Below are 13,816 nucleotides of genomic sequence, written 5' to 3' on the forward strand. Positions count from 1 at the left end.
GAAGTACGGTAGGTATATACAATGCATATGTGAGGAGCAGAAGTGTTTGTTTAGAATTCATTGTAGAAAATTAAAATTGGAGGAAACTTGGCAGATTAAAAGCATGACCAGTGAACATAGTTGTGGATTTCACAGTGCAAATTCCAAAGTTACATCTGAATTTTTAGCTGAAAGGTATTTAGACCATTTTAGGGATGACCCCAATCTGAAGCTCAAATACTTCATGAAGTTGATTCTTAGGGACATTGGGGTAAGTGTGAAGTATCATAAAGCCTATTATGCCAAGGTCATTGCTCTTCACATGATTCATGGTAGTGCATTAGAGCAATACCAAAGGGTTTGGGACTATGTTGCTGCAGTTAGGAAGTATGTTGTTGGTTCATCTGCATTTGTTGTTGTCAGTGACATAGAAAGGCCCCCAACAACATTTCAAAGAATGTACATCTGTTTGCAGCCTTGTAAGGAGGGGTTTCTACAAGGTTGTAGGCACGTAATTGGTGTTGATGGTTGCCACCTGAAAGGGCAATGGCCAGGAGTATGTTTGGTAGCTGTTGGTAAAGATGGGAATAATAACTTGTTTCCCATAGCGTGAGCTGTTGCAGAAGTTGAAAATAAAGATAGTTGGACATGGTTTCTTGATCTGTTGACGAAAGATCTTGGTAGTGTTACTGAACACATAACTTGGGTCCATGAAAATGAGCAGCTAACCTTCATGTCTGACAGGCAAAAGGTACAATACCCTGGCTCTTTTATGCTCCATTTCAAGTATTCCATTAAATAATTTAACACATTTTTTGTGAAACAGGGACTACTGGATGCATTATCCAAAGTACTGCCAAATGCAGATATAAGGTATTGTTGCAAACATATATGGGCCAACTTCAAACTCAATTTTGCAGGAACGGCTTTTAAATCTTTGTTTTGGCAAGCAGCAAGGGCAGGGACCAAGGCAATATTATAAACTCTTCTCTTGTTTAAATAAGGCAATTTTAGTGTATTGTTGCTTAAATAATCAATGAACACACTTAAATAATGCAGGACAAATTCAATGAACAAATGCAAGCCATTAAGATGTTGTCTAATGATGCTTTCAAGTATTTAGACAACATCCCTGTTCAAAAGTGGAGTAGGCATGCTTTCAACCCCAAGTCCAAGTCAGCCATGGTGTTGAACAATTGTTGTGAGTCATTTAATTCGGTTTTGAGGGAGTGTAGAAACAAACCTATATTGAGCATGATGGAGTGGATAAGAAGATATGTCATGGCAAGGCTTTCAACAAAAGGGAAGGTTGTAGGAATTATCATGGATCAATCATGCCAACTGCTATGAAGGTGCTCAAAAGTGCCCAAGAAATGTCCAAGAACTGCTTTGAGACAATTTCTGATATTGACTTGTTTGAGGTTGATCATGATGGAGATAGATGGGTGGTTGACTTGAAAAGGCATTCATGTGGTTGTTTCAGGTGGGATTTGACAGGAATTCCTTGCTGTCATGCATTCAAATGCATCATGGCATTCAGGGGCAACCCTGAAATGTATGTGCACAAGGCATACAGTAAGGAGATGTATGCATTAGCCTATGCACCTATTTTCCAACCAATGCCTGGAATGAAGCAATGGGATTCTACAGAGCATCCCAAACCTAACCCTCCTGCTGTGAAAAAGCTCCCTGGCAGACCATCACAAAAAAAAAAGAATCAAAGAGAAGGGTGAGGGGGAAGCTGAACATGAACCTCCAGTACTAAGAAAGAAGAAGCCTAATGCATGCAGTAACTGTGGAGGTCTAGGCCACAATAAAAGCAAATGCAAGAACCCACCTGCACCCCCTAAACCTCCAGCAAAAAGAGGAAGGCCAATGAGTGATGGTGTTCCAAAACAAGCCATAAAGAAGAAAAGGGGTAAAATGAGCCAAAGTCAAGAAGAAATCAACAACAACTCCTCACAACCAGTAGATTCATCTCAAACATCTCACACTTGAATTTAGTACCTCTGAAGTTTGTTTGTTAAACATTATTACTTTTTATTGCTTAGTCAATGACTTTATATGTATTTTCATGTTATGGATGACATTATGCATTATGAGAATTGGTTGAATGCTTAACAAATGGATGATATGCAAGCTGCACAGTATAAAATGGATACAAAAAGAGAAACATCTAACATATTTGATTCAATACTACAAGTTTACATTAACCAAACTAGTTTACATTAACCAAACTAGTTTGATTCAATATTTGATTCAATACAATACTACAAGTTTACATTAACATCTAACATCTAACATATTTGATTCAAACACATAAACGACTGATGAGTTTGGTTGAATACTTCAAAAGTACATATTGAAATTGAGGCAAAAGCATAAACAACCAACAACATAACCAAACTAGTCCATCATCTTAAATACAGTTCCTAAAAATAAAACAACCAAAAGAGCCAAAAATTGACATTTGCTGCAGTTTTTTGCCACCTTCAACCTCCCAACATGCCAACCGTCTGATTTGTCATACACCGACCTACTCAACCCACTCCTCAGCACAATCAATTCATTCATCAATTCCTTCTTCACCTCCACCAACTCATTAATAGTTACCCTTTGCCACTCTACTTGATCCGCATCAATCCACCTGAAGAACGAGCAACCCCTTCTTCCACTTTCAATGTCATATAATTTACAAGCCATGAACCTACGCCCAGGATTCTTGGGGGTCCAGGACCTTATTATCGCAATTCGCAACCCACAGTAGCATCTACAATGTTGTGAGTTTTCAATGGCACGAGAACAACCACTAGAAGAAGACATACTAAATGGAAGATCAAAGCATCAACCTTTGAAAACCCTAGAAATTGAACTTCAAAGCAAAGAGAGAGAAGGAGAAGAATGATTTCAAATGGGATTTTAGGGTGTAAATGGAGTGTTTATGGAAGTTGAAAAGAAAGGAGCGTGTATTATAAGGAAATTGCAAACACGCGCATGTTTTTGGAGGTCAAAACGCAAAGTCAACGTCGGAATTTGGACAAAACCCACCGGAATTCCAATTAAGGTGTTTAATTTAACAAAAAGTGTCTTAAAAGGTGTTTATTTGCAAAAAAAATTTTAAAAGGTGTTTCTTTACAAAAACCGGGTTTTAAAAGGTGTTTGTTTACAATTTTCTCTAATTATAATTTAGCTTGTGACATTAACATTAAAATTAAGTGTTGAAGTATGTATAAGGTTGAAAATTGATGTAATATTTAAATTTTTTTTGGGTAGACATTAACCACATATTTGATATATTAAGCCTTAAAACTCTTTGAAAATTTAGCTATTGTGTAGCATTCTTAAAATAATACAAAAATCTAATATATTAATCAAATAATATTCAAATCATAAGTTAGCCTAACGGTTCACAATTATTCAGCGGCGAATCGTATGACTAGATTACTTACACAACTTTTTAGACAACTAATAGTTACTTACACAACTACCTTACGCCGAACAGACCCTAAATAGTCACTATACGATTTATTCAAATTCCAAACAACCCTTTAAGATTGTGGGTTTGCGAGTCGGAGTAATCAAAGCGCCAATTAGTACTTTTTCAAATAAGATATGAGTTCGATTCTCATGTAATTAGCCTTAGCTCATATTAGCTTCTCCGATCTATAGAGTCTATAGTGTCAAGTGGAGTCAGGAGTGGCCCCAACAAATGTTTATCTGTCGCACCAATCTACAGCCACCGAAGCTCTGGATTCTGAATTGCTTGTAAAAGTGACCATCCACGGCACTTCTAGATAAGAAACTCTTCAACTTGAAACTTCCCACAGTCTCACCTTCCAAAATCATCATCAAAACCACAAATTTCTCTGTAAACAAACACCATAAACAGACCACAACACCTAACCACATTGTTATCCACAAAACATTTCACTGCTGATACTAGGGATTGAACAACAAAAATCCCCCTTTCTCCACATATCTTCAATACCCACTCAAAATTCCACATTTGTGAATTCTTTCTGTGATTTTTGAGAGGATTTTACAAGTGGGTATTGAATCCCCTCTCCGTCCTTCACGAATCTTCAATACTCACTATTCAAAATTCCACATTTATAGCAATTTCCGTGATTTTTGAGAGGATTTTACTAGTGGGTTTTGAATTCCCTCTACCCCCTTCACAAAACTCCAACACCTACAGTTCAAAATCCCAGAATTCAAGGTTTTTTCTGTAATTTTTGAAAGGATTTTACAAGTTTGTATTGAATCCCCTCTTCTTCATTCAAAAATCTTCAATACCCACAGTTTGAAATTCCATATTTTGAGATTTTTGTGTGATTTTTGAGAGGATTTTACAAGTGGGTATTGAAGTTGGATTGAACCCTTCATTCTTCACAAGCCTTCAATACCCACAATTCAAAATTCCAAACATAGAAATTTTGTCTCTGATTTTGGAGAGGATTTTTCAAGTGGGTATTGAAGTTGGATATCTTAAGGCTGCATGGTTAAGCAACTTAGAGGAGAACACTTTGTTTTAGGTTATTTGAAGAAGAAAGAGAGGGGAAAGCTTTTAGTTCAAGGACAACAATGGCTGGTGGCGGAGTTATTGTTGCTCAATTATTGCCATTTTCTTCAACACTTCACCATCAAAATTTCGTCTTTCCTCGAAAATGGAATAGTTCTTCAAATTTACAATCGCTTTATCATACTGGTTTATGCCACCCCCTCTCTTCTCGTCGATGGTTGAATGTTCCCTACCCTCTTTTTACTCGTTCTAGGTAATTTTTATTGTCATTTGTACTTTTTGGTTTTTGTTTTATACTCCTTTTTATTGTTATTACACGTGTCATAGATATTTCATAGTGATTATATTTATGCTCAAGATTGTTTAAATTTGGCGCCTTTCGATACATATTTCATAATTTGATGGAGTTATGGAGGATCGGATGAAGTATTAGTAATTACGTAAGCCATGTTTTATCTTGACTTCAGAAAAATCTTTTTTTTTCTTGGAATGTTGAGAAATTTGAAGTTGAACATTATGTTGTTAAGAACTATGGTAGTGATGCAGTGAATCACGGATGTTTGGCAAATGACTAATAGTGGATTACAGCTAATAGTTGACTGCATAGTTGATTACAGCTAATAGTTGACTACATAGTTGATTACAGTTGCCGATACTGATATTAAATTCGCTGCTATAAGCAACTTGTTCAAAATAACTTTTTATAATAATAAGTTATTTCAACCAGCTAAATAACTTATTATAATAATAAGTTATTTCAACTAGCTAAGTTACCAAATACTAGCATTGACTGGTTTAACCATTCAACCCTCTGTTTATATCAAAATAAGCTAAAGTTGCCCAATAAACTATATTGCCAAACACATGTGACACTTTCTCAAAAGGTTAGTGAATTAAATTGCTATGAATGATTAATGGTTAGTGTAAGTAAAAGATTTTTTTTTTTTTTTTGAAGTATCACTGTCACCATACTAAGTTTATCCATCCCGTTCATAGAAGTTATGTGTTTTTTGAAGTATGCTTTGTGATAGATGCATCCTTTTGCAATTGATATTGGAGAAAATATTTACACATGAAAATGCCTTCTAAAGAAAAAGAAAAGCTCTCTTTTGATAATTGGTGGATAACTTTATAGGGAGTCTTCATATTGTAGCAGTGATAATAAATTAAAGCATCGGAAGAAATGAAGGTTTTTGGTTCCATGTTTTGTTCTCCCCTTATTTTTCTATCATGTTTGAGGATATGTTTGAATGGATACGTAAGTTGGGTGTTTAGATCACTTTTTGTTGGGACAAATCCGTTTGGCTATCTTGGATATGAACTAAGCTGTGCGAAGAGAACAACAAAAAAGTCAAAGCCTTAGGAAGGAGTATATGAAGCTTACTAATGGAGTGTAATCTATGTGAAATTTTACGTGCAAGTATTTTAGGAGTCACAAACATGGAGAAAGATGGTTGAGGCTTCTTGTCAATCTGATTTTTTCTACTCTCTAGAGTAATGGAGAGTGTTTTGCGCATTTCAAAGCTCTTTGATAAGTTACGTTTGTATTGGGACTAGACTAATTCGTTATTGTAATGAAGTAATAAATAAACTAAAGAAAATGAAGATGACAAAGAGTAGTTGTCAGAAATTAGGCGAGCAGTGTACTTGTAAAAGTGATAGGTTGATGGTGATTTGATGAAAAGAGAGGACGAGGGGAGCTATTACCCTTACTTGGGGCCTGGGGGGCAAAAGTTACTCTAGATGCTGTATGCCTGTATGGTCAAGGTAACTATTACCCTGTAACGTGCAAAATGCTTTCCCCATTCGTTTCTTTTCTTTGTACTTTTGCTACAGTAATCTGTTTCTAATGTTGTCGTGTTTTTTTTTTTCACCCTCAGTTTCGTTAGTTAAACTTTATTTCCATACTTAATTATCCCCAAATGCAAGCATGCCTTGAGTAGTGAGAGTTGGAGTGGTTCAATTTTCCACTACTGATTTTACGTGTTTAGATTTTTTCGTAGTTTTGATGAGTGCACTTTATATTCCTTGCCCAACAAAAGAAATTGTAGATTCAAAATACACTCGGTGTCCATCTTCATGCATCCCGTCTTAATTGTAAATGAGAAAATTGCTTTAATGGTGTATTCCTGATGGCAGGATTGATGGTTTTTGTGCAAGCTGTTCAATGATAGATACCGATCTGCATCCCGATAACATTGCTTCTGATGAAGAAGTAGAGGAAGACTTGTCATCTTCTGTTTCAAATAACACTGGTCCAATCATTAATCTCCGAACCGATATTCTGGATGCTGAGTCGTTGAACATTTTGAGTGAAAACACTTATGTAGATACTGTTTTGACTGCATTACCTGTAAGTTTGCTGTAAGGCAATAGTTACGTACTGGATTAGTGTCTTATGCTTTTGTTAGTCGATAAATTGTGAGTTCCTGCTGTCTATTTTTAGGTTTTGTCTGAGGAGCAACAAAATGTCCTTGCTGCTACTCCTGCACATCCTGCTGGCTTGTATGGTAAAGATGTTTTCCTTTCCAAACATCATTTATTCATTGACGGGTTAAGTTCTTTGAATTTTTGCCCCATACAAATGTGTAATTTTGGCATGAAGCCAGGTGGCTTTATAAAAATAACCCTCTTTTAAGTTCTTTACATAGTTTAAAATTGTGGTTTACATGGTAACATGGGCGAGACTGTTGTAGTACCACATTGCCCGTAAACCACAAGATATCACTTGAATCAGCCTAAAGTGCCGTTATTCTTACCTTCTCGATACGATTAATACCATTTCCGTAGATGTGAAAACCGTACTGATGCAATACAATGCGACATTATTGTGAGACCATGGTTTTGGGCTACATCTTAGGATACAAGAGTTTGCATTGACTTTGTTTTTAACAAGGGAGCTGTTTCTTTTTGGCAAATGAATCATTCTAAAATTAGCTCAATGAAGAATGCTAAATTATATACTTTGATATTAAAATTAAAATATTTACTTCTGCATAAGGCTTTCTTGATATTAGTCTTCCGATTTGTTATCAACATCGTCTCCTGAATAAGGAAATAAGTTGGGATTTGGGTGAGAAACTAAAAAAAATGAAAAAGAAGGTCAGGGATTATTTTATGCGACAGTTTTATCATGTAATGCGTTCAGACTGTGCAGTTTGGATATAAGCTATTTGATTCGTGTGATGGTTGCTAATTTCGGTGAATATGCTATTTTCAGCTTTGTACGCCAATTGCTTAGTAGGGAATTTTGTGGAACAACTATGGAATTTCGCTTGGCCTGCTGCTATAGCACTGATCCATCCTAGTCTTCTTCCTGTTGCAGTCATGAGCTTCTTTACTAAGGTGGCTGTGTCCTTCAAACAAAATTTAGCATCTGAATTTTGTAATAAATTTGGTTCTGAGTAGTTTTCATTGTGGACAGCTTGCAGTTATTCTAGGCGGACCATTGGTTGGACAACTCATGGACCATTTTCCCAGAGTACATGCATATAATTGTCTGAGTTCTGTCCAGGTTATTCTCGCGAACAATGAATATGCTGATATTCATCTCGTTCATCTTTCTAAAGATTTACTATTTATTGTAGGTAGCGGCTCAGTTGATATCTGTGACAATGATAATTCATGCACATAAAGTTCGGTCTGCTTCAGTGTCATCTGTTCTACTTTGTCCTTGGTTTGTTATCCTAGTATTAGCAGGTGCAATTGAGCGGCTATGTGGCTTAGCTTTGGGGGTTGCTATGGAACGTGACTGGCTTGTACTGGTAATGCTATTTTACACACTTTCCTGGCTTTTGTTGTTTCTTTCTTCTAGGAATTTGATAATAGTGCAGAAATTTTATCACGTACAGCTAGCTGGAACCAATCGACCTATTGCACTTGCTCAGGCTAATGCTGCTATTAACCGAATTGATCTTTTGTGTGAGGTAACTACTTTTTTCTTTTTATTTAGTTTTGACTATTCATAGTGTTCACTTAATTTATTTTCAAGCACCTGATTGCATAGCTAGCCTGAATTTGTATATGTTTGTGTGCCTGTCCGTCTGCTTACTGCAATGAACCGGATATATGGGGATATAGTTGAATCGCAGAAGAATTTGTTAAGGGATAGGCTGGAAGAACAGGGCAAAAAAGTTAGTTTGAGGAAAAGGAATCTTATTATATTACTATATTAATATACTAATAGGTCCTCCCTGTGAACGGAGTACGGGTATGGATTGCTGGGAGAACAGGGCAAAAAAATTAGTTTGAGGAAAAGGAATCTTATTATATTACTATATTAATATACTAATAGGTCCTTCTGTGAAGGGAGTACGGGTATGGATTGTCCATCATCTTCCATCACCCAGACCCTGCTTCCAAGCGGGACATTGGGTATAATGATGATGAATATACTAATATAAAATAAAACTATATGTAATGACGGAGAGGATATTTCAGTCATTTGTATACGTGCAGATTGCAGGAGCATCATTGTTCGGTATTCTTCTGACTAAATATGACCCTGTGACCTGTTTGAAACTCGCTGCTGGTTTTATGATCTGGGGTTTGCCACTTTCGGTTAGTAATCCTTCCCTCTGCTATCTGCATACTGCTTGGCTGTGAAACCTCATTTTTTGGCTTGTGCTCCCTGTTGGTTTGATCGTGTGTTTCTATTTTAGGTTGCTCTTACTTGGCTAACCAATAGGGTTTCCACTGGTGTTCTTGACCGTGCTAAGTGTCAATCTACCTGTTCTGAAGGCTCTACTCGGTCTGTCAAGCAGGACAATGATAACTTAGGTGAGCCCTCTTTTATCTCTTGGATTAATTTTACTTGTCTTTTTCAGACACCGGATATATTCTCTTAACTTACGTGTTCCTTTTATCTGTGGTTACAGTTAATTCAGGTATTGATGCCATTAAGCATGGGTGGGCCGAGTATCTACAGCAGCCCGTTCTTCCTGCAAGCATAGCTTATGTGTTTCTGTATTTTAACATTGTGCTCACGCCAGGTGGCTTGATGACTGCATTTTTGACACAACGTGGTATGGCTTGGCTCCACAAACGACAACTTTTTCTTTATACAATTCGTATTTAGTGCAAATGTGATGTTACATGATGTACATATTTTGTTTGCATATATGCATCTCTTGTAGAGGTGTTCAACGGGGCGGGTGACCCTACGGATCAATTCACATTTTAACGGGTCATTAACGGGTCTGTGTGTAAAGGGTTGGGCCGGGCCGGGTTGGATAATTATAGGAATTGGTTGTAAAAGATATTTTACCTCTTTTTTTACGTTTTTATTTGATATTATTATTATATACATAGTTGAATTGACCCCACGGGCCATAAAGTATAATAAAAAAAACTATTTCCTTTTAAAAAACGGGTTAAAGTGGGTCGTATTTAAACGGGCTTTGATCTGCCCCGGCCCGTTCAACACCTCTAATCTCCTGCATCAGATTGTGCTTTGCCTCATCAAATGCTCCATATTTTTTGGTTACAACTTTGTAAAATATGTACTTTTGGACTCTGATGCAGGTCTTAATTCGTCCATAATTGGTGCGTTCAGTGGATTGTGTGCTTTTATGGGTGTTGCAGCGACATTTGTATCTGCTGCCCTCATCCGACGTCTTGGAATCTTAAAGGTTGCTGCTGTTAGTAATTTCTGTCTTTTATCTTGCATCATTTAGAGATTTAGTACTCATAAATTATACTGTGCAGGCTGGGGCAGTGGGGTTGATTTTTCAGGCTTCACTTCTTGCGTTAGCTGTTGCTGTTTACTGGAGTGGGTCTCTTTCTCAGCAAACACCCATCTTATTCTTCTTATGCCTGATTGTAAGGATACTTTACAATTCTGATTATGATTTTTTTGTCTTGTCAAATAAAGTGACATGATTGTTAATTACATCAGATTTAATTGCGGTAAACTTTCTGTGTTCGTGGTTTTTTTAAAATGAAAGTCTCATGTAGTTATTGTCAAGGAACCAACCCAATCGAAAGCTTAAACTAATGGTTGAGGCCCATGATATGTTATATACTCTAACACGCCCCCTCACACGAAAGCCCTTTGGGCTAGAATTGTGGATACAACATAGGCCTCCATACCTAGCACTAAATATTCCACTTTGAATGAGGGGCGGTTGAGATTCGAAACCTTAACCTCTTGTCATGCTGGCTTTTGATACCATGTCAAGGAACCAACTCAACCAAAAGTTTAAGCTGATGGTTGAGGATGATATGTTATATACTCTAACAGTTATGAACAAGATGTGAAATTAGAGAAAGGAAATTGTTTTGGTTGGTGTCGGGTTTGTGCCTCGCTCCTCCTACGTCTTTTTCTTTCACATTTGCTTTGTGAATTTAGACAAGGAAATAGTTTTGGTGATTGGTGTCGGGATTGTGCCTTACACCCTCTTCTTATTCTTTGTCCCACAAAATTTGTCACTTATCCTTTAGTTAAAGCTTTTACTAATATTTGGGGCAGTTTTTTGGGGATTGATGAAGTAAAACGTTAGCATTGCGTAGAAAATGAAATATGTTGCAGCTAGTTTAATTCTTCATTTCTCACCGATCTCGAGTTGCGTTTTTACAATGTCTATCGTAACAATTTTCCTGCTATACGCGTGCAGGTATTGTCGAGATTAGGACACATGTCATATGATGTAATCGGCCAACAGATACTTCAAACCGGAATCCCATCATCTAAAGCTAATCTTATTGGGACAACAGAGGTCTCGGTAGCAAGCTTGGCCGAGTTTGTGATGTTGGGCATAGCAATAATCGCAAATGACGTTTCACATTTCGGATACCTAGCTATGCTCTCGCTCCTGTCTGTTGTCGCAGCAGCATATATCTTCTGCCTGTGGTTGATGAATCCTACACAAGAGCAACGGAAGCTTTTCTCTTTTGAACACCAATATTGATGAATCCTACCCATCGATCATCGTTGCCGTAATAAGCGTGATTTTTTTGGTTCCGATTACATGTTTGATTCTTTGGGGACAATTGGTATCCCTGCATCAGCTACTACCCGATTTCGGGCAATTTCTCTTGTACATGTAGGAAGAAGGTGACTAGTTTGATCCTTCAATTCGATTTTGTCATTATTGGAAGGTTATTTACTATCGATTTTGTACAGACTAGAGACATCTTATTAGGCTCGAAACAATGGAGAAAGAAAAAAAGATTTTTTGGGCGAATACATACATTCATTCTATTTTATTTAACAAAACTCGATAATCGAATATAATATTATTGATACGTAAAAAAGTTTAAGGGTATTTTTAATCTGAACTTTTTTCTGGGTATATTGAATGATTATCATCATTAGAAGTGAAAATTAATCCGGTAGAAGATGTAATCTAATTGAATTTAAATTAAATAAGAATATGATTTATCTTTCATATATGGATTATGAATTATATTTGAATCTCATTTAGCTTTTTTATTTCTGCAATCTATCAATCTAACAATAAAAAGATAATAATTAATTGAGTTGAGTTATAAAAAAAATTAAATTAAACTAATTAAATATTTTAATGGATTAATACAAGGAAAAAAGGTGAGAGGTATTATAGAGTGTGTTTTGATTGTTTTAGATAAAAATTTGCCAAATTTAAAGAGCTTTAAGAGATAAAGAATTACCTCTTGATGTATTGTAGTTTGTTTGATGTTACGTCCTTTGAGTTTTGAAGCTCCAATAAGAAAAATTAAAAGAATTTTAGATGGATTAAAGAGTTTAAATGAGTTGAGAGAAATATTCTTCGAGACGACAATCATGAAAAAGAAATGAAAAAAAGAAATACAACAAATAAGGAAGACAACAAATTCTTATTTGAGACTATCTCACTGTGAAACGCGTTCTATATATGGGTTACATAGTCCAATAATACAAAGTGCTACTTTTGTGAAAAATTTAAAAAGAATAAGTAAAATAATATAAAAAAGTCAAAAAATAAGTAACTTTTGAACTTTATTTTCAAAATAAGCATTTTTTGCTCAGTCTAGAGGTTCGACATTATTCGTTGTTAATAACAGCGGACAAAAAGGTTTGGTAAAAAAGTCAAGATCTTTGTTCGTTGTTATTAACAACGAACAAAAACAACTGGTCAAAAATGGTTAAAAATCTTTGAAGATCTTAACTTTTTTTTATACCAAACCTCTTTGTTCGCTGTTATTAACAGCGAAAGTGCCAAACACTTAGACTGGGCAAAAAGTACTTATTTTGAGAATAAAGATCAAAAATTACTTATTTTTTGATTTTTTATATTATTTTACTTATTCTTTTCAAATTTTCACTTTTGTGAGATTTTACTTTTCAGTAAGACGATCTAAATTGCTTAATTTATGTATGAGGCACATCAATATAATATTGAAAGTATATGTGAAAATTTGAAATCATTAAGTCAAAAAATCAAAAATATGAACCAGATAATACCACTTTCATAATTATTCCAAAAGTAAGCGTGAGGTTTGGAGCTGTATACGCAGATCAGTTTCTTTTTTTTTCATTTTCCCCAATTCTCAAAACTCTACTTTCACACTCGACATTCTCTCTCTAAAACCATAGATTCAATCCATCAATTCTTACATGCCTTTTTCAATTTGACACTTCAAAATTAGTCTTGGATACTCTAGCTAGCTCAAAGGTAAACTTGTTTGTGTTTTTTTAATGTATATGTAGTTTTTTAGGGTTATAATCAAATTTGCTTATTTTTTCAAATATAGGTCACTAGTTGTTAAATCAAGACTCTTCTTAATTATCCATAACTATTCAAGGTAATTTTAATTGTTTTTATAGCTTTATGTTGTTTTTTGATGTAATGTTGAATTAGTTGAATTCAATGTTGATATATTATTAGAAATGTTGATGTTGATGTTGATGTTGGTATTAGAAATATTATTTATGAACTTATAAATCGATTTATTATTTGGATTTTATGTGTATTATATATGTATGAACTTAGTTACATTATGGACCTTAATAATTTTTAGACCAAAAAAGATTATAATCAAATGAATATAATGTATTTGTATGGGCATAATATTGATGATGATGTTGATTTTCTTTGTATTAATGTAGTAAATGGTATCATTTCGCGTGACTATAGTTTGTTTTGGTTGTATTCGAGAAAGTAGTGGCACAGTTCATTATGTTGGGGGAAGACGTAAGTTGTTTGCATGCAATTCGAACGTGGATTTGAACCACTTTAAACGTTTTATATGTTCTAAGATTGGATTGAACCCTACTAGAAGTACCGTAAATATAAGCTTTAAATATGACATAAACGGAGAATTGCTTGCCTTTCCTATTGAGGATAATGAGGCAAT

The 13,816-nt window shown here is 35.4% G+C and overlaps 1 protein-coding gene across 1 annotated transcript; it reads left to right on the forward strand.

Moving 5' to 3' along the window:
- The first annotated feature begins 3,632 nt into the window (after positions 1 to 3,632).
- Positions 3,633 to 11,717, forward strand: LOC130809145 (solute carrier family 40 member 3, chloroplastic). The gene is made up of 13 exons (XM_057674791.1): positions 3,633 to 4,754; positions 6,641 to 6,854; positions 6,948 to 7,011; positions 7,722 to 7,846; positions 7,926 to 8,015; positions 8,089 to 8,265; positions 8,353 to 8,427; positions 8,960 to 9,061; positions 9,163 to 9,280; positions 9,379 to 9,525; positions 10,025 to 10,131; positions 10,208 to 10,321; positions 11,116 to 11,717. Exons 1-13 carry the CDS (start codon positions 4,564 to 4,566, stop codon positions 11,407 to 11,409), a joined length of 1,818 nt encoding a protein of 605 aa, XP_057530774.1. The 5' UTR covers positions 3,633 to 4,563; the 3' UTR covers positions 11,410 to 11,717.
- Positions 11,718 to 13,816: the final 2,099 nt, after the last annotated feature.

Source organism: Amaranthus tricolor, chromosome 3, assembly GCF_026212465.1.
Source record: "Amaranthus tricolor cultivar Red isolate AtriRed21 chromosome 3, ASM2621246v1, whole genome shotgun sequence".
Classification (NCBI taxonomy): Eukaryota; Viridiplantae; Streptophyta; class Magnoliopsida; order Caryophyllales; family Amaranthaceae; genus Amaranthus; species Amaranthus tricolor.

Excerpts from the sequence above, each read along its gene's own strand:
- LOC130809145 (XM_057674791.1), top strand. The coding sequence starts at position 4,564 with ATGGCTGGTGGCGGAGTTATTGTTGCTCAATTATTGCCATTTTCTTCA. Across the intron at positions 8,016-8,088 it reads ATTGTCTGAGTTCTGTCCAG|GTAGCGGCTCAGTTGATATC; the intron begins GTTATTCTCGCG and ends TATTTATTGTAG. Across the intron at positions 9,526-10,024 it reads TGCATTTTTGACACAACGTG|GTCTTAATTCGTCCATAATT; the intron begins GTATGGCTTGGC and ends ACTCTGATGCAG.